We start from the raw sequence: 26580 nt of genomic DNA on the forward strand, positions 1-26580 counted from the left end.
ATCAGAGAGTAACATACTGGCTCAATAAGGGGCCTTTTGAAAAAATACATCGCATTGGAATGATACCTTCCAGAAAAGAAAACAAACAGATTGATCACTTAAAATTATTCATGTCTTGGATTGCGTGTGATAACCTGTTGGTACATCCCTTGGAACAGGAGGAAGATTGAGGGCTCTGAGTTCCAGTCTTCAACTCCCCCATATTGATATCAATGAGTGAACATTTAACTCGGTCCACAAAAGCTCAGGTAGATCGTAATAGCGTGTTTTCAGAAAGGCCAAGGGGGGCTGACCTCGTGGACATTTGGAAGATGTCGAACCAGGCATGACAGTGAATTCCGCATTATTGGATCCTGGAGGCAAGGAAGGATATGGTGAGGACGGAAGTCAACGTGTGTTGGCGATGGCAATCTTTGAGAATTCCAAAAGTAAGTGGCCCGGCCAAATTCTCATGGTGCCCAAACCGGATGGATCTATCCCATTTTGAATTGACTTTCGGAAAGTCAATGAAATTTCACTGCATTTCATTCATAGTGGTATAACCCAATGTGGATGAAGTTTTGGACCAAATTGATTTCGACGCTTATTTGACACAGGTTATTGGCAATTGTTTTGGCCAACCAGTCGAAAGAAAAGACCAACCTACTTGTTTGGGCTATACCACTTTCCTACAATGGTTTTTGGACATCGTGGAGTTCAAGCCGCCACATTCCTGTAGCCTATGGATCGGGTGTAATGCCCCCACAAAGTATACGCCACAGTCTAATTAGATGACATCATGATATATATCCGAACCTGGGATTGTCATCTGCACAAAGTGGCTGCGATCTGTGATTGAAATCTCCAATATGTGTGCCCTTGGGAAATCCTAAAACATACTTGGGATATTCTTTGGGGCATGCCCAACCCCTTTGAGGTGGCAAAGTGGATGCTGTTTTACAGTGCTCCGTGCCATACAAAGACATGTGTGCCATGTTTCTTGGGGCTCGCCAGCGACTTTGGGAGGTTTCCATCACATTTTTGTATGCCGGTGGCTCTGTTAACGGATCTGACAAAGACACCTGCCCTTAATATGTTGAAATGGCCTGAGTGGTGGGGGCAGAAAGCCACTGATGCTCTAAAATCAACGCTTGTGCAGGAGCCCGGTAAGACATAGAGCCAACTTCCAAGACAAGTTTATTTTGTGAACGGACCCAGGGAAGTCATTCTGGGAGTCTTGCTCTCCCAAACATTCGAAGTGAAACATCACTAATTATACGTTAAGTAGTCAATGCACTCAGTTATTGAGAAAGATTATTTGGCGCTGAAATGGTCAGTCGAGAAACTCTGCTACTGACTAAAATAGGTCTGCTTTGTCTTGGTGACAGACCCGTTAGGTGGTTATCATAAAGCATATGAAACTCAGTTTACCAGATGGTATATGACTTTCAAGCCCTTCACGTTCACGATGCGCCACAGGCCTGGGGGATTCAAACGTGAGACTGCATTTTATGATTACTGGCGCTCAACTTGCGTGGAAACCAACATAGCTTGTTTTTGTGTGTGACTCTGAAAGGAGCCACAATCAGGCTTTAAAGTTCTGCTCATTAAACCGCGTATTTTATGTGGCAGAAGTTAGCAGGGAAGGAAAATACTGCCTTTAAAAATCATCATTCACGAAGGGAGGAATTCTGAAGACTCGGGTAGAACAAAAAAATGTTTGTCCAAAAACGTTTTCCAAATGCTCCTAATTTATCATGGTGGCTGTTGGACAAGATTAAATTGGGCATTTGAAAAAAAACATTGACAAAGGCATTCAGGAGTAAGCTTTTGGTGATCGCGGTTGAGCAGAGCAGTGGAAAGACATATAATTGAGTAATTGTCTCCTGTGTGACACTTTTCAATGATTCTATGCTTCAATTCCCCACAGTAAAGTAATGAAATGTTCAACGAAGTATACTTAACACCATTGTTCGCGGGAGCTCGCTCTTTGTGGAAACCGGTCACTGTATAAATAAAGGCTCCTCTAGTGATTGCCATCATTCGTGGAAACGCTGTCACCACAAAGCATCACTGCAACTTTCTCTCTCAACATGCATCGCCAGGAATTGGTTCATCCAATTGATTTCATTTACTATCCGATTCTGGCAGCCCTTGAGGTCCCCGGTATGCTATTACATCACGTCCTCTTGAGCTAAATGGTCTTTTCGTATATTAATCGTCTTTTCGTGAGTCTTTGTATGTAAGATGTGTGAAATGACAAGTTTGGTACCCGTTAATCCATTTAATACACGTGCTGTCTCCATGCTCTGAGGTAATTATGGTATTCCATGGTACTAAGCGCTTGAGTGATGAGGAAACAATTGAGAATTTAGGCCTTATAATAATCATTGCATTTATCACATCGCCACTAAGTTTTGGAGCGCTTTACATGGTATACTACAAAGTGGAGTGACTGTGAGTTTTGTGGGCAAAACAACGGCAGCCAGTTTGAAAGCTGTAATGTTCCACAAACAACCATTGACTGAGTCACCATTTGCTATCTGGGGGATTGTTGGCAAGGATATGAGAAAAATATACTCCTTTCTTTTTTTGAGTAATGTGAGGACATCTTTCCTGTCCTCCTGAATAAGCCAACGGGATCTTGGTTTAAAATTGCATCTCAAGGACTGCATCCCCGGCAATGCAACCCACCCAGCACCGCTGCATTGAAGAGCCACCTTAGACTATTCCATGTCCGGACGTGAGTCTTCAACCAAGATACATCTGACTCAACACCGAGAGTGCAACCATTGAGCCATGCTGACACATGACCTGTTCTCATTGTAGCACTAAAAGGTTGAGAAGGGACCTGTTAGAGGTGTCCATAATGAGGGAGCGTAGGGAGCGTAGGGATAAATAGGGAGCGGCTGTTTCTTGCGTAGAATAATTACCAGATAATGGCAAGAAGAGCGTTTTTTTTTGCTCACTCAGACAAATATTTTAAAGACCTCGATGAGGTCACCCTGAAATGAGATGACTAACTACATACTAACGAACAAATTTTTAAATTAGCGATTAACTCTTTACTTTCGTATTCAATTCCCCCAATTCATAAAATCTGAGATTTAATTTTATATTTTGACAGTTTTGGCCATCATTCACGATTTATATACATTGACCTCAACTCCCTCTGCTCTGCCACTCCTTCTAAATGTTGCCGCCAGACATGCAGCCGCTCTACTTATTCTTGCTCCCAAAATATGTAACCTGATGTTGTCCGCATTAAATTTCATTCGCAATTAATCTGCCCGATCAGCGATCTTTCTGTGTCCCCGAAGGTGCTTACAAACGTCATCACTGATAATTGCATTCCTTATTTTTGTGTTATTTACAAATTTAGCGATTTTACTTTTACCATAATCCAGAAGATTTAAAGCAGTGTTGCTAATACTGCCATCTCGGTCATTTCTATTTACACCGCTCCAATGTCCTTACCTGCACTCCCACCCGCTGTTTCCTGTATTTTACCCAACTTCTTTACTTTGCTGCTACCTTTCCATTATATCATGCCCCATTCCGTTTTATCAAGACCACTTTTATCTAAAATGTTTTGAAAATTGTAATAGCTGTTCATCGTAAAAAACATTGTAAAATATTATTTTGAATTCATGACTGGAGTTACACTGCACTGCGCCAGGTAACTGATGTGGAGATCGTATGGGATTCGCTGAGTCGCTTTCTGGTAATAATTCATCGAAATAATTCATCGAAAAAATTTGGTCATGCAATCCACGACTGATTGTGATACACTGCTGTGAGTAATTCGCTGCCATGTTTCGCCCACAAAGTATGCAGTTAATACATTTTACAGCATACGGTGTGAAGCGCTTTGAGACATCTCAAGGAATAAGTTAGCATATCAAATGCATGGATTATTATTATATGAATGCGTCCATGACACTTACATTGCAAAGTGTATTTTTTTAGATCTATTGGAAACATACAGCCATTAAAAATAACATGTCGCAAAGAATTCTGAATAGATTATTAGTGTCGCAAATGATGGTTCTTTGATCAATTATTTGATACAGATGTCTGCGTTGGGGAAATGTAGATATAGATTTCCATCAATTCACTTTACAATATATTCTGTGAGGCGAATGTATACGACTCAAAAAGTAATAATGCACTATGATAAAATTCAAGGAATATTATACAACATCTCATAGCCCTTTTGTTCCTGTGACCCATTTCTTTCCCCATATGTCTATACCCCATGTTGACCGGCACTTTCCTAAGTAAATAATAGTTTTGACTTTAAGCATTTTAAACGACGTTAAAATCTATCTACTTTCTGTCAACTTCAGTGAACTTGGTGGCCATTGTGATCCTGTCCCGGAGGAAGTGTGGTCTCTCCCGATGCATCACTCTCTACCTGCTTGCCATGGCAGTGGGAGACCTGATGGTGGTGATATTTGATGTGATTTTCTATCGGATCGGTTATCTCTATTTCCCAGGTTCCTTTCTGAACTTAACTACCGTGTGTCGCGCCAATATCTTCCTCCTCACTGTGTCCACAGAATGTTCCGTTTGGTTCACAGTGGCTTTCACGTTTGACCGTTTTGTCGCTATCTGCCGTCAAAAACTGAGGAAGAGATATTGTAGTGAGAAAACGGCGACCAGGGTTCTTGGGGCACTTCTGATTGTAAACTGTTTGAAAGGCACGGCGACACATTTTGTATTTGGGGCACAGTATGAGATTAACGGCGTGTCCTGGGGTTGTGTCCTGAATCCCAGCTTTCGTTCTTCTCTCGGATGGAAAGTATATACGTTTATCTTCTATATTTGGAATCCGTCACTCCCTTTTCTGTTAATTCTGCTCTGCAACGCTCTGACTGTTCGCTACATTTTAGCGGCCAGTTTAGTGCAGAAAAGGTTGCGAAACCAGGTGAACGCTGAGCAGAGTAAAGACACCGAGCTGGAGAGCAGGAAGAAATCTGTCATTTTGCTCCTCACCGTGTCGGGCAGTTTTATTTTGCTCTGGATGACCTATTTTGTAAACGGCATTTATGGGCGTATTACAGTGAAATATTATTACACGAGCTTGGAGGATCCGCTCTTTATCGCACAACAGGTGGGGATTATGCTCCAACTGCTTAGTTGCGGCACAAACACATGTATTTATGTAGTGAGTCAACGGAAGTTCAGAGAGGAGCTGAAAAGGGGCGTCACATTCCCTCTCACTCTGTTTCTCAAGATGCTCAATAAAGCAAACCGCTGAATAATTGACGGATTCACTTCTCCACATCTGCTCAGGTTCATTCCAACACCAATAATATTGTCAGTAAACGTTAAGATATTTCTGTGGATAAGAAATAATTCCTTGGTGGATTCCTGTAGCGTAGTGATTAGCGGCTCCGCCTTGTAAGTGAAAGGGCCCAGTTTTGATTAAGCAAGAGGTGAGCGAAGATTTAAGCGATCGAGTGGCGAGATCACGGGTCACAGAGAGAGCGAGGTCTCGGAGGGGAGAGGTAGGGCTCGGGGAGTAAAGCCCTATCAGGCACCGGCGGGGCTCGGCATGCCTCGGGGAGCTAAGGTCTTGCGGAGCAAGTTTTGTGAGTTCGGGAATCGACGTGGGCGGCACCGCCACCAGGGGTCCAGGTGCAGAGACAAAAATTCAAATCTCTGCCTGTTTCAGTGTCAGACTCTAACACTGTCAAGTGCCTCCAGGAAGCTTCCCCTTGTGAAGGGCGCTATATAAATATACACATAGTTGATCTGTTTGTAGGCACAGTTAGTGGAGGATGGCGAGTAATGTGACGATGAACTGCAGCGTTGGAAAGAGGGCGAATCTTAATTTGCAGAAGAAAGTGTGTTCTTTCACACATTAGATATTGATGTTAAAATCCCCAAATGAGGTTTCAGCTCAAAACCTGCTGCCTCGGAAGAAGATTGCAGAAAACTCCGCCAAGCAAATTAGCATTATCTCGTCAACACACATCATACAAATCGATTATACATACAATCTTTGTAAGATGGAATGACTTTTTATAGTCAGTATACACATATATTATACATATACAATAGCGATATGAAATCCAGTTTGTTCCCCACTAAAAAATGGTCACATGGTCAGATGACTTTTTCTACATTTGGAGCGAGTCATTCTTGGTCTTTGAAGATACAATTCGCAAATATATTTAAGCTGTTCACGCTGGAAAAGAGAAGATTAAGAGACAACATGATTGCTGCTTTCAATGTTCTAAAGGGGCTAGACAACATAGATTATGACAGGCTGTTCCAACTTGTCCAGAATAGTAAAACCAGAGGTCATGGCCTGCAAATTCAGAATGAATCTAGGCAAGCACCATTTCAGTGAGCGAACATTGAACTTGTGAGAAACGGTTGAAGCAGCGTGTGTTGATACTTTTAAACACACATAGTTTGATTTTATGGAATAACGTTATGGGATGTAGAACATGGGCAGTTTGGGATATATGTGTATGCGAGAACCAGGAAGATGGAAGGCGAATTAATGGACCGAGGTTTTGCTACATCTAGCATTTATTTTGCTCTTATGTTCTTTATTATTTGTGGGAAATTGATCTATCACAACTTTTGTGACAAATGGAATTTATGCGTAAAGAATTCCATTGTAAAACTTCAGAATGTTCCGACGTATTTTTCCCATCCAACAGATCAGCACCATTGGGTATTGATATTTCCATCTTTTACATTTTGGGCAAAACAGAGGTCGTTTTCCCTCACAAGATGACATTATTTCAAACGTACATCAAAGAACAACTATCATAATAATAATAATCGTTCAATTTGGTATTGTGCCTCATATCTGAAGGTGATTATAGCTCATACACACAATCAACAATTCGAGGCTCGACTCGGAAACTGCCTCGTTGTTGGTCTCTCCAAATCTTCCCTCCACAGGCTGCAGGTCATCCAGAAGTTTGCAGCTGATAGGCTCACCTGCACGAAGCTACGTGATCCCATCACCACTACCAGCGCCTTGCTCCACTTGCTCTCCATCCCCCAGAGGATAGAATTTTAAATCCTCTTCCTCACTTTTAAGGCACTCCATGCCCTTTTCCTCTCCTGCATCTCTGACCTGCTGATCCTTTAGCAAGCTGTCCATTCTCTCAGCGAAGTAGGCTTTGGCCTGCTTCAGGTCACCCGCCTGACCCACCCTACCATCAGAGGCCGGACTTTCAGTCTTTCTGCCCCCACTCATTGGCACTGCATCCCACAATCCATTCTCTTGCCTTCTACAAGGTGAAACTCAAGACCATCTTTTTTGACAATAGATTCAGTCGCATTTCTATTTCCTCTGCACTCCATAATCCCAACCTTATCCCCCACGGTGGGTCCTGATCCTTGAGTGTTCAGAACCACTTGATAACCTCCCAACGTGGACGGCGCTTTACAAAGTTAATGTTGTTGTTGATTATTTGCAACGTGGAATGACTGTGCAGGAGTAATGGAAATCCGATATTACGTTTATTACATTAGCATGATTGAAACATCACCCTGTGTATTTCCTATGCATCACAAAGCCAAAAGCAATTTCAATGGGTTACACAGTTACACTGTAGTAATCGGTTAATGCATTCCGCTGTTAATCGAAAGGATGGTGGTTCGAATCAACCCAGGGATGGTGTTTTACCTCAGCTGCATTTCTACGTTACACTCTTCCAAATTACTCCATGGAATTCCATGTCTCTGTCTACATTTCTATTTCTAACTATCTCATCGTTCGGTGAGATAAAAATTGTGCAATCCATGTATTTGCTTTTCACAGTATATTGTGGCAAATGCTTTGAGATGTCTTGACTATATGACGGGGTGCTATATCAAATGCAAAGATTAATATTATTATTATTTTCAGGAAAGGCTTACATGCAAAACTCGCGGTTCCATGTATCTATTGGTGGTTGAGTTCAAATATCCAATAGCACTATTCGAACATGTAATTTTCAGGTTATCAAAAACCAAAATAAATTTCGTCATTTGCTTGATGTGTTCTCTCGTCTGCTTGTGACTCAAATTGGCTTCAGCGTTCACCACCATAAATATAATAAGTGTATTCCTTGAAATGTTTCAACATTATAAGATGCCACATCGCCTGAAGGGTGCTGTATAAATGCATCTTGATTATGGCTTTTTTCACCCTCCTCGCTTCAAAAGGATTATTTGTTATACATATCGTGGCTATGTGTGAAACCCGCCAAAGCAATGAGAGCTCCAAATCTAAACCACAAGATCAATTAGATGACAATTTGCCCCTGAATAATTCCTGAATTGCTATTTCATATTGCTGTTATATTCAAATAGGTAGTAAAAACTGAAAAGCAGATTATTTTCTAGAGGGGGAGAGACTAGATAGTGTCAGTGTTCAGAGGGATTTGGGTGTCTTTGTACACCAGTCATAAAAAGTTAGGTACAGCAAACAAATCGGAAGGTTAATGGCATGTTGGCGTTTATTGTAAAAGGGTTAGAACTAGTGTAGGGAAGTCTTGCTGCAACTGTATTGGTGAGACCGCAAGTAGAACATTGTGTGCAGTTTGGGTCTCCATATTTAAGGAAGGACATAATCGCCTTAGAGGGGGTGCAGCGTAGATTCACATTTAGTTTCTGAGATGAGTGTGCTTACCTATGAGCATATGTTGAGTAAATTCTCTAGAATATAGAAGAATTAGGAGTGATTTCATGGAAACATATAAGATTCTTATGGGGCTTGACAGAACAGACTGTGTGAACTGTTTCTCCTCGTAGGAGAATCTATAAAAAGAGGTCACAGTCTTCAGATTGAACTTCGAGGGGCCGATTGGCCTACTCCTGCTCTTAACTTCTATGTTCCTGTATTCATTTTTGTTACCAAAAATCTGTTTTGAGTTTCTTCATTTTGAGTATTAATAAACTTTCATCTCTAATCTTTCCCTAATATTAATATTGCGGTTATTATGTTTGCTCACTCTCGAAAGAACTGATGATAGAAACCTGTATGAATGTACGTTGTTGTTTCACTTGGTAATATATCTGTAAATATTGGAAAACATATTTACATTGAACAACTGGTTTAATCACCATACACAATTTGTTCAGGTGGCAATTTGTCAATGCTATTCTGGAAATCGAAATGCATTACATTTCACTTGTCTGCTTCTGTTGTATCCTCAATAAAATGGGTTGACCTTTGACGGTCGGATGGATGGGTTGTTTAACTGATACATATTTCTAATAAGCAGGGATGAATTTGAAATATAGAAGCGTTGGATTTTTTTTGGTTTAGATATGCAGCGTTTGCTTATCACCAAGTCATCTGGACAGTGATCAGATGAAGCAAAGTATTTTTCTTACGATTCCCTTGAAAAAACTTAAAATCGAAAATCAATTCAAGATTCCTGCTGTTCAAGACGCACATGGGTCCAAATTGCCATCATTAAATAACAGACTGACAGTGCTCAAGTTTCCGAAATTCTCCTGCTGTGCCGCCACATGGTTACACTGGAGCGTGAACTACACTGTGGGTAAAAGATATTGATGCCTTCAACAAGTGTTTCACCAAATTGCGTATTGCACAGAAAAGCAAATCATGTGACATTGGGTGGTACAATCAGGGCTGTTCAGTGTTCAAAGCAAATCTCTCAGGGGGATCACACAGATTTTAAATGGAATTGAGAAACTATTTCCACAAAATATTGATGGCCTAATTATTACTCTGATTTTCTTAGATATGTATCTGGCTGGGACATTGTGTTGAAATTGCTGCAGCACATGACTCCGCCACCTGTACTGCCCTCTTGCATCTTAGCGAGGCTTTTGTAAACCGTCATTGACGCGTCAGCTTTGTGCTCAAGTTGATGTCATTACATTAACGATGTTAACGTCAGGGTGTTAACTTTGTGCTCCTGGGATGGCTGTTTTTTAGAAATTTGATACATCTCTTTGATTTTTTTCAGTGAAGCATGAAGTAGATCTGTGGCACACTGGTGCTGACCCAATGTGTTAATTCTACAGATAGCATTATTTTGTTTGAAATATATACATGTACATATGTACAATTTGGTCTTCCAATCAACGATTGTTTGTATGGACAGAGCTCTGTGTAATTGTTTGCCGCGTTTCGCCGAAAAGTATACGGTCGAATAAAAATAATATATTGTGCATAACGCTTTGTGAGGACTCGAAGACATAAACCACAACTTTCTGACCCAGACGCGAGAGTGTTATCACTGAGCCAGGCTGACAGTGCATTATATCGCGGTTTGAAAAAAATCTCAGTTTAGTGTAACTAGCAACAAGTCCCAATTAACCAAGAATCTGTCGTGTTTCCATCCGTACAATCTACAATGTGTACTGAAGCTGTACTAACAAACACAACGTGCATTTATATGACTATCAGCGACTATCAGACACGGACAATTCCTAAAGGGCTTCACAGCGGCAGAATACAGGCCGAGTCTGGAGGAGAGTGAGACGGGGGAGGCTGGTGGAGTGTTGGGACGGTCGTATAAGAATACCTTGAGGCGCGAACTGAAGATGGGCTGGAAAGGCACAAGGTGGAGTGACACAGGAAGAGTATTACTCAGATTTGGGGCCTGTGGTTGAAAGCATGGCCACCAATGGCGGAACGGATAATAATAATAATAATCCTTGCATTTGATATAGCCCTTTTCACGTTGGGAGGACATCCCGAAGCGCTTCACAGAATACAATGTAAAGTGAATTGACTGTGTATTTGTGGGCGAAAGCGGCAGCCAATTGTACACAGCAATGTCCCACAAACAGTCGTAGATTGAAAATGACCAATTTCTTGTTGTTTTTTTGGAGGGATTATTATTAGGCTCTGTGTGGAGTAAGGAAACTTGCCCAAGGTTTCGCCCCTCTGCCTGGAATTGAACTCAGGTCTCTCGCTTGCAAAGCGAATGCTCTAACCACTGAGCTACAGGACTCCACAGGATTGCACGAGATTACTTAGATTTGGGGCCTATGGTTGAAAGCACGGCCACCAATGGTGGAACGGATTGCACGAGGGACCTGCAGAATGTAGGTACCAGTCGAGAAGAAGCAACAGGTCGTGGTCTGAGGAGCAAGTAGGTCCGAGAGTTAGTGATGTGCCAGGGCATGCAGAGATTTGGAAACATGTGTACGGATCTTGAAATCGATCCGCTCGGCGATAGGGAACCAATGGAGCCTGTCTAATAGTAGTTTGATGGGGCTATGGAGTTCAATACAGGTGAGTATGCGGGCGATTTTAAATCATCTGCATCCTGTAACATTTTCACTTTCTTACCGCTTGGACGGCTTTGTCTAAAATGAAGTTGAGGAGAGTTGCAAAGATGGCATTTCAGAAGTACATTCGGAAGGTGATCAACGCATGGCCAATTGTTTTGGCTGCTTCTGAGTTAAGGCGCAGTCATAGGCAAGTAATGAGGCGGAGGTGGGAGCAGTCGGTCCTGTAAGCTGTGAAGGAAGGACAGCTGGGTGTTGAAACTGATGCCTGAGTTGCGCATTGGTTCAGAAAGCTTGAATGAGGAGTTCAGAGTCACAGGATAGGAGATGTTGAGAGTAGCCAAGGAGTCTGGCTTCCATCTTATCAACGTTGATTTGTAGGAAATTTTCGCTCTTCCAGGCCATAATGCTTGGTAGACAAACGGGGAGAACTTTGGCGGACCTGGAGTCACCTCTGGAGGATAAGTAGGTATGTGTCTCGTGCACATACATGTGGAAATTTACCTTATGTCAGCAAAATATATAGCCAAGAGAACATATAGATGACAGAGCAGAGGGGTCCAAGTATGGAGGCCTAAGGTGTACCACAGGTGACTGGGCATGGATGGGTGGATAAAATTTTGAGCTGATAAAGTGAATGTGTTGAAGTGAGACTGGATCAAAATCACTTATTAATTTCAAAGACGTCTATCAGATCACCCCTTAACTTATTTGTTCCAACGAAACATGTCCCATTTCCTACAGTCTCATAGGCCAAACCACTCATCCCTAGAAACATTATGTATTTCTCATCTGCACACACTCTTATCCCCTTGATGTCTTAAAATACAGTGACCTACACTGATCACAATATTTTATCTGTGGTTTCACTAATAATTCATACGTGTTTATCCTCTTTGCTTTTATGTTTTACAACTCCATTTGTAAAACATAAGATTTCATAGCAATTTGACAGCCTTGTCTACCTGCTTTCCCAACTTTACGGATTGGTGGACATTATTCTACTCCCGACCCTTTGTTCTTCTTCTCATTTCAGTATATTACTAAAAAGATACACGTTTCGGCCGTATTCTTACTAACAAAATGGATAGTCTCAGATTTGTTTGCATGAAATTTCGTCTGTCGTTTCGCTGCCTAAATGATCAAACTGTCTGTATCACCCTGAATCTGCTAACAATCCACTTCACTCTTAGTTGTACTCCCGATGTTCGTATTTGGGTGTATGTTGCGACAGCCGCTTGTCAAACTGAATCAGATGCGAGAGCAGTGGCAGTGGTTCAAATCACCGCATTGCTTGACGGAATCATACCACCGACATATGTAAGTGAAACCAATGCTTACACATGAAGTCGCTGCCACAGCAAACAGAGAGAAAGAGAAGACTGAGGATAGGGCCCTATGGAACATCACTTTTGACTGTGCGAGGACGAGTGAAGAACACATTTTGAGAGACAACGTGGATAGGTGAGATGAGAGCGGAAATCGTGAGACGAGAATAGGACAGAATCAAGAATTTGGAAATGAGCAGTGGGGATGGATTGTCTATTCAACGCTATCCAGGGTGGCAGACAGATGGATGCGAAACAGGAAGCAGAGTGAAGTGAAAGATGGAGAGAATGTCATTAGTGCTTGTGATCAGGAAAGATTTATTACGGAGGGAGGCCAGGTTGCAGGAACTGATGCAGAAAGTCCTGTCAGTTTGGATCTTGGCTTGCTCGGTTAACAGGCGCTGAGTCGGATGTCTCCCTGCCCACAGTTACTGGTCTGCCTTACAGGTCAAACAGATAAGGAAGTATGGATTGAGCTGTCATAAACATTGCCCTGGAGTGGAAAAGTAGATGAGGGATGATCCACATACTCGTGGAATTAACCTGGATCACTCCAGATAGTGTTACTGAGAGGAACGATGTTGATGGGGAGAAGCAGGGGTAAAGGATACGCACATGAGGTGCACGGCCGTTTAACAAATGACAACAAGAGGAGAAACCTTTGGCTGTGAGCTCGTGAAGGTAGTGGGCCAGATAATAATAAAACTAATGTTTGCATTTGAAATAGCGCCTTATCAAGTCTTCGAGACGTCGCTAACCGCTGCAAGGAATGCACTGTAAAGTGAGTTAACTACATATTATGTGGATGAAATGTGGGAACCATTTGCACACAGCGCTGTGTAACAAAGAATCGTAGCTTGAGTGAAGAAACTAATATTGTTTAAAACTTTATTTTTTAAACCCGAAACAGCGACCTGCCAATCCAAACATATGCCTCTGTTTACATAATGTGTGTGGAGTGTGGAAACCTAAGTTATCGCCCTTCCCGGGAATTGAACCCAATGCTCTCAAATGTGGAGCGAGCTTGACAACACTACCATGTAGGACTCCACAGAGTCGATTACAACTGAGAGACCCGATCTTGCAAAGATCGATAAAGGAGGAAAAGCAGTCGAGGAGGAATGAATTGTCATGGTTGCACTAGCAGCAAGAGTTCAGATTGACCAGGAAACAGAGAGAAACGTTGCAACAGGCATGGAGAGCCCCACTAGTGACTTTGACAAGGGTTGTGTCAGTGTTGTGTATAGGATGGTAACCAGACTAGAAATAGCTTGAAAGGGAGTTGTAACCCATGTTTACAGTAACGTGTTGCTGTGTGTTATCAGTCTGGTAATGTAAAGTTTTATTATTTTAATTATGTTATGTGAATAAATTAAAAAATGATATGAATGGATAACGAATCACCTTTCTTAGCTCCTCTCTGAACTTGCTCGGTTTCTACATATAAACACACGCGTTGGTACAGTAACTCAACCTTTGAAGCATGATTGCGGTTTCTTGGACAATAGTTTGTGTATTGATCACAAACATTTCTGCGTAGCTATAGTTGGAGAGTTTCCGTATTAAAGAATATACAATAAACATAATCCACAGCAATAAATAACTGCCCGCTTTGGCGATGAGTAAAACGATGGATTGCCAAAAAAAGGAATATATAATAAACATCATCCCTGACGATGATGCCTCCTGCGGACTTCACTGGCCATCATGATTCGCTTGACAAGCAGGGCGTTGAACAGGGAAATTTAAAAAAAAGTCAAACGCGGGAAAAAGTACGCGTAACCTTTTCACATCCTTTCCAGGTGAGCAAACTGTAAAAGCCTGATTTCAAGACGCAATACCACGGAATATGATTATTTTTTATGCAAAGGTGCAACGCTAAGTAACAGGCAACGCTGAGTGAGCAACTGGAAACAGAGAGCGTTACAATCACCACTGCTGCCGTCCTCTACATACAATATATTACCTTCAACTTTTCGCAGCGAATATCTAAGAGACAATCCAAAGTGAAAACTACAGTGAACCACATAGAACAGTGGCCACTGCAGTCAGCAACACATCTCTGACACTGCACACTGGAGTGTAGGATAGAAACCTTGAGAGGAAATCAAGTCTAATCATCTTGTTTTCCAATATATCCATTAGCACAACCAGGAGATCTGCCATTGCCAGGGCTATCGGGTAGTGAGTGACTCAGTTTGAAATTCTGCACTTTCCTCTGGACAGGGCCACAATCGCCAGCAAATTACATTGGCAATTTATCAGCTACAACAGCTATCAGTGTGATAGATAGACATTACTGAATTGACTCGTATCATTTTCTGTGATGCCAATCACTGAACGTCCACGGCTTTGGTAGTGGAAGGCGCTATATGAATTTAGTTTGTTATTGAATCCAAATTCTGAGTTTAAAAGTGCAATATTGTATTATATTTGACACGGTTTGTTTTATATTGTTACAGCAATTTTATCTCAAATGATTAAGCGTGTAAAAATGCAAGCGGTTTTTCATCAGAGTCATTATCTGTCATCGTTGTTGGGACTCATGCAACTAAATGGATAGAGCAACAACAACAACAACAAAAGCAACAAGAAGATTCCATTTATAGAGCGCCTTTCACGTCGGGAGGACGTCCCAAGGCGCTGTACAGTTGAGTCAGGACCCGAGCAAGGGGGAAATGGTCAGGGTGAGGGGAGGGAAGGGAGGGAGCGAGGAGAGGGTAGAGAGTCGAGAGGGGAGCTGAAGGCACTGTCAAAGAGAAAGGTCTTGAGACCGGCCTTGAAGGAGGAAAGGGAGGAAGCGGCGAAGGCTCGGGGGGGATAGAGTTCCAGAGCCTCGGGGCTGAGAGGCTGAAGGCCCGACCACCAATGGTAGGGCGATTGGGGCGGGGGACGTGGAGCAGACCGGAGCCAGAGGAGCGGAGGGTACGGGCAGGTAGCTAGGGGGATAGTAGGTTGGAGAGGTAGGAGGGAGCAAGGCCGTGAATGGCCTTGTAGGTGAGGATGAGGATCTTGAAATCGATCCTCTGGGGGATAGGGAGCCAGTGGAGGCGAACGAGGGCGAGGGTGGGAGTGATGTGGTCTCGGTGTCTGGTGCGAGACAATACACGAGCTGCAGAGTTCTGGATGACCGGCAGTGTGGAGGGAGGTGCCGGGAAGGCCGGCGAGGAGAGAGTTCCCATAGTCCAGCCTTGAGGTGATAAAGGCGTGGACCAGAGTTTCAGCCGCGTGAGGGTGAGGTAGTGCCGTAGTCTGGCGATGTTCCGGAGGTGATGGAAGGCGGTGCCAGTTGTGGCGCGGATATGAGGGAGAAAGGACAGCTGAGGGTCGAACAGAACCCCGAGGTTCTGATGGCTTTGAGAGGTGGAGAGTGTAGCCTTGGACGCTGATGCTGTCAGCGCCTGAGGTGCTGAGGCGCTGACGCGAGCCAATCAGGAGGGCCTCAGTTTTGCGCACGTTGAGCTGAAGAAAGATATCTCTCGACCAGGAATCGATCTCGGACAGGCAGCTGTCAGGACATCGGTGGTCGTGGAGTTGAGGGTAGAGGAGGAAAGGTAGAGTTGGGTGTCATCCGCATACATGTGGGAGTGAACCCCATGTCTGCGGATGATGTCACCAAGGGGGAGCATATAGAGGTGTGAAGAGGTGGGGACCGAGGACAGAGCCCTGAGGGACTCCGCACGAGACAGTGCGGGGGGTGGAGGAAAAAACATTCGTGGAGACAAAGTGAAGACGGTGGGAGAGGTACGACCTAAACCGCTCAAGAACAGGGCCTTGAAGGTTTAGGTGGGAGGACAAGCGGTGGAGGAGGATAGCGTGGTCAACCGTATCGAATGCTGCCAATAGGTCGAGGAGGACGAGGAGGCAGAGGGAGCACTCGCCGCTCAAGTTTTCTTGAGGTTTCTCAGATACTTTCAGGGCGAAATGTTAGGCAACTTTCATTACTCCACCCGCTCGTATACCTAAATGTAAGCAGGAACCCATTTGTTAATCGATTGGTAGGTCGCTTTTCTGGGGGAAAATATCACTTGAAATTAACAATAATTTGATCACTCAATGCGCGGCTGTATGTAGTGAACTGCTTTGCGCAATTGCCTACAGCTTTTCGCCTACAAAATAGATAGTGAACTGATTTTACAGTAAAATTCTTTGAAACGCGAGGAGACGCGCAAAGACAGGATTAGTACTATATCAAGATTATCAATAGTAGTATTCGGATATCAAACAAGTTATATTATGCGCGAGTGTGTCTTTGCTGATGGAGTGTTTGCCCGAGGGAGTGTTTGTGCACGGGAGCATTTGCGCACGGGAGCGTTTGCGCAAGGGAGTGTTTGTGCAAAGGAATGTTTGGGCAAGGGAGCATTGGTGCAAGGGACTTTTGCGCAAGGGAGCATTTGCGCATGAGAGCTTTTGCGTGAGGGAGTGTTTGCGTGAGGGTGTGTTTGCGCGATGGATTGTTTGCGCGAGGGCGTGTTTGTGCGAGTGTGTGTTTGCACTAAGGCATGTTTGCGCAAAGGCATGTTTGTGTGAGGGTGTGTTTGTGCCAGGGAGTGTTTGCGCCAGGGAGTGTCTGCGCTAGGGAGTGTTTGCGCAAGTGAGCAATTGCGCAAGGGAGCGTTTGCGCAAGGGAGTGTTTGCACAAGGTAGCGTTTGTGCAAGGGAGCGTTTGCGCAAGGGATTTTTGCACAAGGGAGCATCTGCACATGGGAGCATTTGCGCGAGGGAGTGTTTGCGCCTGGGCGTGTTTGCACGAGGGTGTGTTTGCGCGAGGGCGTGTTTGCGCTAGGGCGTGTTTGCCAAGGGTGTGTTTGTGCGAGGGCGTGTTTGAGCCAGGGAGTATTTGTGCCAAGGAGTGTTTGCACAAGGGATTGTTTGCGCATGGGAGTGTTTGCGCATGGGTGTCAGCCGGTCGGAGAGGTATGGAGGTAACTTGGCAAGAAGGAATTTGAAAACGATTCTAAGGATCTTAAAATCGAGTCAGTGAAAGGGAACCATTGTAACTAGGCTAGGACTGTTTTGATGGGGGTATAATACCTAGTGTGCTTGAATAGGAGCCAGTGGAGCCTGGAGAGGAGATGGTGATATGCAATTTATTGTGTATAATACAACATAATACAGCATTACTTTTGTATAAAGCCTTTCACGTCGGGTGGACGTCCCAAGGCGCCAAAAGGGAACCAGTGGTTCTTAGCGAGGCATGCGGTGATGGGGGTACATAGTTTATTGTGTGTTACGGGGAGTCAGTGGAGCCTGGCGATGCATGATGTGATGGGAGTACGGAGTTTGCTATATCTGAGAGGAAGCCAGTGATGCCTTGCGAAGACTGGGATCGAAACTTACCCACTATTGACACATTTCAATCCTACCCTTTCATGCCAAAGGTCTGGAATGCGTTGTTTTTAAACAGCATTTTTCTCACATCTGCCACCACACCCTCTCGAGCCATCTGTGGCTACTTTCCTTGTCAAGCTCACAAACTGAGTCCTCTCTTCTGTGATCAGTGTTCCCTCTGCCTCCCTGTCATCCTGGATCTCTCTGGACACAGTCGACCACGCCATCCTAATCTCTCACTTCTATTCACTCGTCCATAGATCGCACTATTCTGTTTCGAATCCTGACAAACCGCCTTCACTTGATCTCTGCAACTCCACCTGTCCACCTTCGTGTAACCAAAGGCTTCATCCATGATTCCCTCCTCTACATTACCTATATGTTCCTTCTTGGTGATGTCATCCGCAGCCATGGTGTAAACTTCCACATGTAAGTGATGACATACTAATCTCTTTCTCCTCCTCCTGCAGTAATTCCAGATCCGCCAATATTCTCTTGGCATGTCTGGCGGACATCAGAGTCTGGATGAGTGAAAACTTTTACCAACTAAATGTTGGCTAGATGGAGGCAAAACTCATTCGATCCCATTAACATCTTCCATCCTGTGACTCTGACCTCATCAACCTGCCTGAACTACCCCACAGACTTACCAAACCAGTGCTCAACCTTGGCTTCAATATCAACTCAGAGTTTTACTTCGTTATCCACATCCGGTCCATGATTTGGACCACCTGCCTCTTCCTCCGCCACATTGCCCGACTCAGACAGTACCTTACCCAGATGCAGCCGGTGAATTCGTCTGTGCTTTCGTCACCTCCCGACTTTACTTCCCAACTGGCCACTTTGCCATCTCCCTGTTTCCACCATTTACAGGTTCAAAATGAACCAAGCACCGCCATCAGCAAATTCACGCATATTGAACTCCGCACCCCCATGACTCCAGTTCTATTCAACCTTCAATGTTTCCCCAACACTGAACGGGTTGGTTTCAAGATCCCCACGCTCATTTTCAAATCCCTTCATCGCATGGCACCTCTCTACCTCTGGCCTGCCTGCCCCCAAACTACAATATACTGCCTCCTTGTGCATGTTCCTCGTACTCTCCGTTCCATCATTGATGGCCGCCCTTTCAGCCGCAATTCCACAAAATTCTGGAACACTCTTCCTCTATCCCTCCACCTTTCCGCTTTCTTCCCCATCTTTATGTCGCCGCTGCAAACATTATATAAGTTATAGTTGCTCTTATTTGATCCACTGATTCAATTCAACTCCTTCAATAGTTTCTCCTATCGCACCAATACATCAACTGTGGTTTAGCTCAATGCTTTATTCTGGACTGGCTCATTTTTTCTATTTTACTCATGGTGATATCATCTGCAGAATTGGGACTCTCTCCATATGTATGCTGATGGCACCCAAATCTATCTTGAGGAAGCCAGTCCCACTGGCCCATTCCTATCTCCTTGAAATATATTTTTCTTAGAGAAGTCAAACTGCAATTCTGCTTCTCCCTTCCATAAACAGAAACAAAGTGACACATAATCTTCTTTCCACGCAAAAGGTTTCATATAAAAAAAATTCGTGAACAGCACAACTGTCTAAATATCTCATAAAGGCGGTTGATCTATTCCGCTTTCATGGACTGCTACCAACTAATGACATTCCCTATGGGTGGGATAAGTGGGGTCTTCTCTGATCTGGCTCCAAGATGACATGTTTCACAACAGAATCTATCCAAACTTCTGTGGTCGTCTCCATAATCCAACACCCGAGCCACTAAGATAGGTTGATGTTAGGAAATAATATCTCGGAAAACAACATATGGTGTAGGGCCTGACATATCATCGACTGACAGAATAGTGGAAGAAAAATTGTATAGACCTTGGACTTCTTTGGCCTTGAAGTCTTTATGTTCCAGATTTTTGTTACCATGCTTGTACTAAGGTTTCTCTCTGCTCCAGTTAAGTGTCCTTGAATATTATATGGTATTGTGCTAAAAGTTTGCCATGCTATAATACTCCTTCGATTGTAGCACCACTTTAGCCCCGATCATTGTGCACAATTATCCTAAATTGTAGCTTTAAGTAGAAATTCATTGCTGTCCTTTTTTAACTAAAATCGCCATCCCGGTGTGAAAGACTCTACAACAGTGTAAATTGTTGATGTGAAAAATTAGGTGAAATTTCTTAGAGGAAATTTTAACAGAGCCTCAGAAGATTCTGAATCATATTTCAAACCAGAATTCTTTAAAATGTAATCTTCTCACATGATAATTTTTCTTTCTGTTTCTCTGTATCTCTGTCTATGTCTCTCTCTCTCTCTCTCTCTCTTCAAAACGCCTGTCTGCATTTCTACTCTCTTTTGAAAGAATCCCATTTGAATTAGAGAAAAGACGTCTGTCAGTTAAGATCACATCCCAACATTCCGACAGTCAAAAAATGAACTTACAGATATAAATAGTTACATGAAATAAGCGATATCGGAGAATATTGTGTTATATTATGACAACCTTCCACACTATTCTATAGTTTCCATTTTCAGCATGATGACGGTTGCCGTGGAAGTGCATAATTATCTATATGTTTAGAAAAAGAGGAATCTTTGCATTCAACCAACGCCTTTCACATGGAGAAAAGATTACTATGCTTTCAGAGTATGGTAATATTTCATTACTTGAGCCCTGGCGTTCACTCATCAGCAGAAAAGCTACTCTTAATCATGTACCTAACTACTTCTCTCCAGAAACACATATGAACTTTTCCTTCAATACCCGCCTCAACAGCTCATGTAAATAATATATTTTATTCCTAAAATCTAACACAGATTTCGTGAATAAAAACTGATGTTCGTGAATCTGTTTGTCGGTAAACCAAGCAGAAATCTCCGAATCCAGTTTACATTTACAGATGTTCTTTGTCAAATATCAGAAAGCTGATTTGGTTGCAAAATGTTTGTTTAATGACTGTAAAATGACATCAGTGAGTGTTGCAATTAATCCTTCCCTGGTGGATTGCCGTTACTATAAAGATCTTCTCATGAGGCTGCCGTTTCATCTGTTCATAGGAGCCATCCTGGAGGAGGAACGCACAAAGATTATCCATTGAAAAAGATTGCATATTTAACCATTTATGACGTGGAAGAAATTTACTACCCCATACTTGCAATACTTGGTGTTCCTGGTAAGATTTCCTACATATTTATTACTACATAAATCGCCGACTCGCTGTGTATTCTGTTAATTATTGTATAGCTGGAGTTCATGGATCGTTCAGGATTAACAGGCGCCAAGTGGGAAGAAATTTCAATTGGCAATACCCAAATATTCTTGGTGGGTGGGCGGAAAATAAGTGAGGTTTCCATTAGCTGAGCTGTTTCCAAAGTGAAATGCTGGCCAACCCAATTTCAGATCCCAGTCCATCCACTGTCTTGACCGTCGAGCATCTGAGGCTGGTTTCTCAGTCTCGTTAATCAGGGAAGTACTCCTGGATACTGATGATAATAATCCAGCTAGTCTGGCTCATCGGTTGGACCTGGAGACGCTTTGAGAAAACGGAATTTTCCCTCTCAGCTCCTGCTAACGCTGAAAGCCAAAAGGCTAACCGATAGGATTGTCCTGACGGGAGAGATAGCAGCAAAGCTGGCCAGATAGTGGCATTGAATTGTAAGCAATGCTGTTTTAGTTGATCAATTTCCAGTAATACCCCACAAAGCACACTGACATCAACACACCTTAAACGCTGTTTTAGACACTGCCTATACCTTATAACCTTGAGAGACACACAGGGTGCAAACATAGAGGGAGAGATTGCGCGTTGTATTCAAGGCACTTGGAGATCTCTGTGTATTTGGCATATATGTGGAAGTCTCAGTTGGATTTCTGCTGAGTCAAACAACCAACAAAATACACAGAGTCAGAAGATTGTGTTCAGATCAAGCTACATGTGAGGACTTTAGCCTCATATTCAAGGCTGAAATTATTATGTTGGGAAGAGCTGCAGTGTCGGAGATGCCAACGTGAAACGTGGTCACATCTGCCTTTTCAGGTGGAGATTGGAAAAGGGAAGGGAATGAATCCTGAGAAACAACATTTTCAAAGATTCTAGTCATTTTCTTCATTGTTGTTTATGGGATTTTTTCTGTATGAATTGGCAGTTTTGTTCACCTGTTATGGTTTGCCGACAAAGATAACAGCGAATCCCTTCATAATTTTTTTTCCGTGAAGCAATTATGATGTCTTAACAATGTGATAAATTGCTTTTTCAAATGCAAACAATATTATTATTGCTCATACACGGTTGTTGTGCATTCAACGAAAAGTTTCTAAAGCATTTTGAGAAGCTCCAGCATGTTTACATGTTATATAAAAGGTAAATATTACTTAAGATTAACTTACAACGCTGTATATATGCAGACGAAAAGTTTCTAAAGCATTTTGAGAAGCTCCAGCATGTTTAGATGTTATATAAAAGGTAAATATTACTTAAGATTAACTTATAACGCTGTATATATGCAGATTTTTTTAATCACTGAAAGAGTAACATATTGAGTGATTTGGTATAAACCATTTGGAAGCTGTTGGAAATTGTCTGTCCAGTTCGCCAGCAAAACTAATCCAATTGATGCTCCATGATATGAACCACTGTACCAAGTATAAGGATTCTTGCTTTAATTTTACTTGATGGCGCTGCTGATCCTTTCCTGTGGAAATTGTGGTCTCGCCAAAGGCGTCACTCTTTACCTAATATCCATGGCAGCGGCGGATCTGTTGGTCATTATCACGGATGTAATATTGAATCGCATTAATAGTTTTTATTTCCCAATCAGTTTCTTGTTCTATACGCCCGTGTGCAGTCTCAGAGTTGTTTTGATGGAACTCTCTCGTTCACTCCCTTCGCCTTTCACCAAAGCTCCCCATTTAAAAATACTCCGGAAAGACCTTCAATTTAAATCGTGTTGATGGTCACCCACCTCCCTCTAACCCTCTCCGGGACCTCTTTCCATGAAAAGGGCACAATATAAATGCAAGTAGACGTCATTGTTTTTGTGTGTAATGATCTCCAGCGTGTGTACGTATGCGACTACATATCTGTGGGCGTGTGTTTCTCTCTGTGAGTGCATTTTGATCTGAGTGACCGTGAAAGTGTTAATGTGCGTGTATTATTGGTTTCTCAGCATGTATCTGTCTGAGTGCGTCTCTTTCTCTCTCTCGCTCTCTCAGTCTTCCGTTCTCAAAGCACATTCGCCTGCTCCATGGGCCCCGTTGTTGTCAATCATGCGTGGTCCAGCTATCTGGCTGGTTTTACAAGTGATGTTTCAATGTCAGCTCACATCTCTCTGTGTTCGATTTGATTAGTGGGAAGTTGCTTTGGAAAGAATGTATCAAATGTTCTGAATATATCCCAGAATATAACACAAAAAAAATACAATTTGTGGCTTCGCTTTATAACAGGAACAACACTACATTTATGCCCCGCCTATCATGTCGGGAGGACGGCCCAATACGCTGGGCAGACAGAGTTTCGGACTGAGCTGAATGTCGTGGGAGGGTTGAGGGCGGGGTTCTGGGGCTGGGTGGGGGGGGGGGGAAACAGGGAGATCGAAAGCACGGTCGAAGAAGAGGGTCTTGATGGAGGTCTTGAAAGTGGCGAGGGAGGGGGCGAGTCGTAGGGACTGCGGGAAGGAGTTCCAGAGGATGGGTGCAGAGTGGAGGTAATCCTCCCGCCGATAGTGGGGAGAGCAAAGCGGGGGACGTGAAGCAGGCCGGAGCCCGCTGTGTGGAGGGAGCGAACAGGATGGTGTGGGAATTATTAGGTAGGAGAGGTAGCGGGGAGCAAGGCCGTGGAGGGCATTGAAGGTGACGAGCAGGATCTTGAGCTGTAACCTCTGTGTTGGGAAACCAGAGAAGTTGAGCAAGGATGGCGGTGATAGGGTCCAGGACCATAATGCGAGAGAGAACACGGGCTACAGAATGCAGTTGGGGAGGCTGACAATCATTGAATTTGCAAAGTAGAGCCTCGATAATTAAGGCGTGTATGAGAATTTCGATGGCCTGCCGTTTGAGAGAGAGTCGGGTTCGGGCAACTTTGCTGAGGTGGGTGAAGACAGAAGACAGAGCGGGTCATGGGGCGAATGTGTGGTAGAAAGGATAGTTCAGGGTCGAACACGACCCCAAGGTTCCGGAGTGGCTAAACAAGGTTGAGTGTGCAATCATGGATGGTGATACTATCAGCGCCTCAGGTGAGGATGTGCTGACGGGAGCCAATCAGAAGAGCCTCGGTCTTGCTGACTTTCAACTGAAGAAAGTTAGCTCTCATCCAGGAATTGATGTGTGACAGACATTCTGCCCTCAATAACAGTGACCGCCAGTTTCGTGCCATTCTTGAGGGGAGAGGCCCAAGCTGCAGACAGGATACTTACCCACGGGTAAGCTCTCCAATGTTGGTATATGAAGCCACCATAATGGACCACTGGGGCATACGATGGAGAACTATCATCAGAGGTTCTGCATAGAAATGAGCCGATGTCCGAACCTGAGTCTTTGTCCAGTGCCTCATGGAACAAAACCCCAGCTGGTTAAAACCGGAACATTATAGACTATATCATGTGAAAACAGATCATTGTTGTGCTGCCCCCAGGGACCAGGCAATGGATCTACTGACATTAGGTCAGGAATGTGCATGAACAGCTCAACTACGATAGAATGCTTTTGTGGCTGAAGCGGTGCGTCGACACCGGGAGGTGCAGATCACGCCTGAAGCCCGGTCAGCGTTCCAGGTGAACAGCCATCAAATGAGCTCGTTGGTGAACGAGCTGTCGTTCTCAGGTGACCCCCGAGTCCCGATAGGGACCAGCTCAAGGTAGGATGAAGTCAAGGATATCTACAGCTGGACAAACCTGAATACACCCGATCCCGTCAGATATCAGAAGAGATACAGGGTCTCCCGCCCTATAAGCCGCCCAGCAACCAACACCCCATAATGAGCTCTCTGACCTCGGTAAGAGACGTGGCACCTGCTGAAATTGGTATACCTCTGAACTCAGTTTTTCTAGACATTTTCCATCTTGTTCTTACAAGAACAGTTGGAAATTATTCCATCAAGTCAGCTCTTAAAACCACTTGCTAGAGCCAATTCATCAATCAGGAAAAAGCAACCATGTTTCTACATTTTGAAATGATTAACGATGTTTTACATCAGTAGATCAGAACTGACAGTCCAGGGAAGCGGCACTACAAGCGCTAGTGCTTCAGGTTTTCAGCTGCTAAGTAGTACTGAAACATTTCACTCCTCGGGCTGACCACGCTGAATAGCGGGGACCTTTCGAAATAATACGTCGCATTGCATCGCAAGGTATAATACATACCGTCCAGAAAAGAAAACAAACAGATTCGTCACGTAAAATTATTGAAGCCTTGGATTGCGTGTGATAACCTGTTCCTACATATTTTGGAGCAGGAGGAAGATTGAGGGCTTTGAGTTCCAGTATTTAACTTCCCCATATTGATGTCAATGAGAGAACATTTAACTCGGTCCACAAAAGCTCAGGTAGATCGTAATAACGTGTTTTCAGGGACGCCAAGTAAGGCTGATCTCTTGGACATTTGGAGGATGTAAAACCAGGCATGACAACGAATACGTCATTACTGGATCCCTGAGGCAATGAGGGAAGTGGTGAGGACGGAACTCAATGTGTGTTGGAGCTGGAAATCTTCGAGAATTATAAAAATGAGTGGTGCGGCCAAATTCAAATGGTGCCCAAACCGGATGGAACTATCCCATTTTTAATTGACTTTCGGAAAGTCAATGAAATTTCAGTGCATTTCGTTTATACTGGTATAGCCCTTTGTGGATGAATATTTGGACCAAATTGATTTCGACGCTGGATTTGACATAGATTTTTGGCAATTTTTTTGGCCAAGCAGTCGAAAGAAAAGACCAAGCTACTTGTTTGGGCTATACCACTTTCCTACAATGGTTTTTGGACATCATAGAGTTGCAGCCACATTCCTGTACCCTATGGATCGGGTATAATGCCCCCACAAGGTATATGCTGCAGTCTATTTAGATGACATCATGCTATACGTCGGAACCTGGATTATCATCTGCATAAAGTCACTGTCCTTGATTCAAAACCCCAATATGTGTGCCCTTGGGAAATCCTAAAACAAATACTTGGGATATTCCTTGGGGGACGGCCAACGAAATCCTTGATGTAGCAAAGTGGATGCTGTATTATGGTACTCCATGCCATATACAAAGGCACATGTGCATTTTTCTTGGGGCTCGCCAGCGAGTTTGGGGGTTTTCTACCACATTTTCTGTAAGCTGATGACTCTGCTAACGGATCTGACAAAGAAACCTGCCCTTAATATGCTGAAATGGCCTGAAGGGTGGGGGCAGGGGGCAATGATGCTCTAAAACCAATGGTTGTGCAGTAGTCCAGTAAGACATACAGCCAACTTCCAAGATTAGTTTATTTTGCGAACGGGCGCTTCGGTAGCATTAGGCATAACTTGTTATTGTGTGTGACTGATTGGAGCCACACTCAGGGCTGTTTAAAGTTACAGCACTCATTTATAATTTAGAAGCAGCACTAAATGACAACTGAGCACCACAATAAAACTGAGGGCCAGTGAGAAGTAGAGAAAGTAGAGAAAGCAGAAAGTTTTCAAAGTAAAGTTTTTACTGGCAAATAATTTCTGCAAGTTGGGTTT

At 43.5% G+C, this 26580-nt stretch overlaps 1 protein-coding gene across 1 annotated transcript; it reads left to right on the forward strand.

Annotated features, from left to right (window-relative positions):
• Positions 1-325: 325 nt before the first annotated feature.
• Positions 326-5242, forward strand: LOC103190833 (gastrin/cholecystokinin type B receptor-like). Its single transcript, XM_007911728.2, has 2 exons — positions 326-428; positions 4329-5242. The coding sequence occupies exons 1-2, from the start codon at positions 326-328 to the stop codon at positions 5240-5242; spliced, it is 1017 nt and encodes a 338-aa protein (XP_007909919.2).
• The last annotated feature ends 21338 nt before the right edge of the window (positions 5243-26580 follow it).

The sequence above is a fragment of the Callorhinchus milii genome, unplaced genomic scaffold, assembly GCF_018977255.1.
Source record: "Callorhinchus milii isolate IMCB2004 unplaced genomic scaffold, IMCB_Cmil_1.0 Scaffold88, whole genome shotgun sequence".
NCBI classification, from domain to species: domain Eukaryota; kingdom Metazoa; phylum Chordata; class Chondrichthyes; order Chimaeriformes; family Callorhinchidae; genus Callorhinchus; species Callorhinchus milii.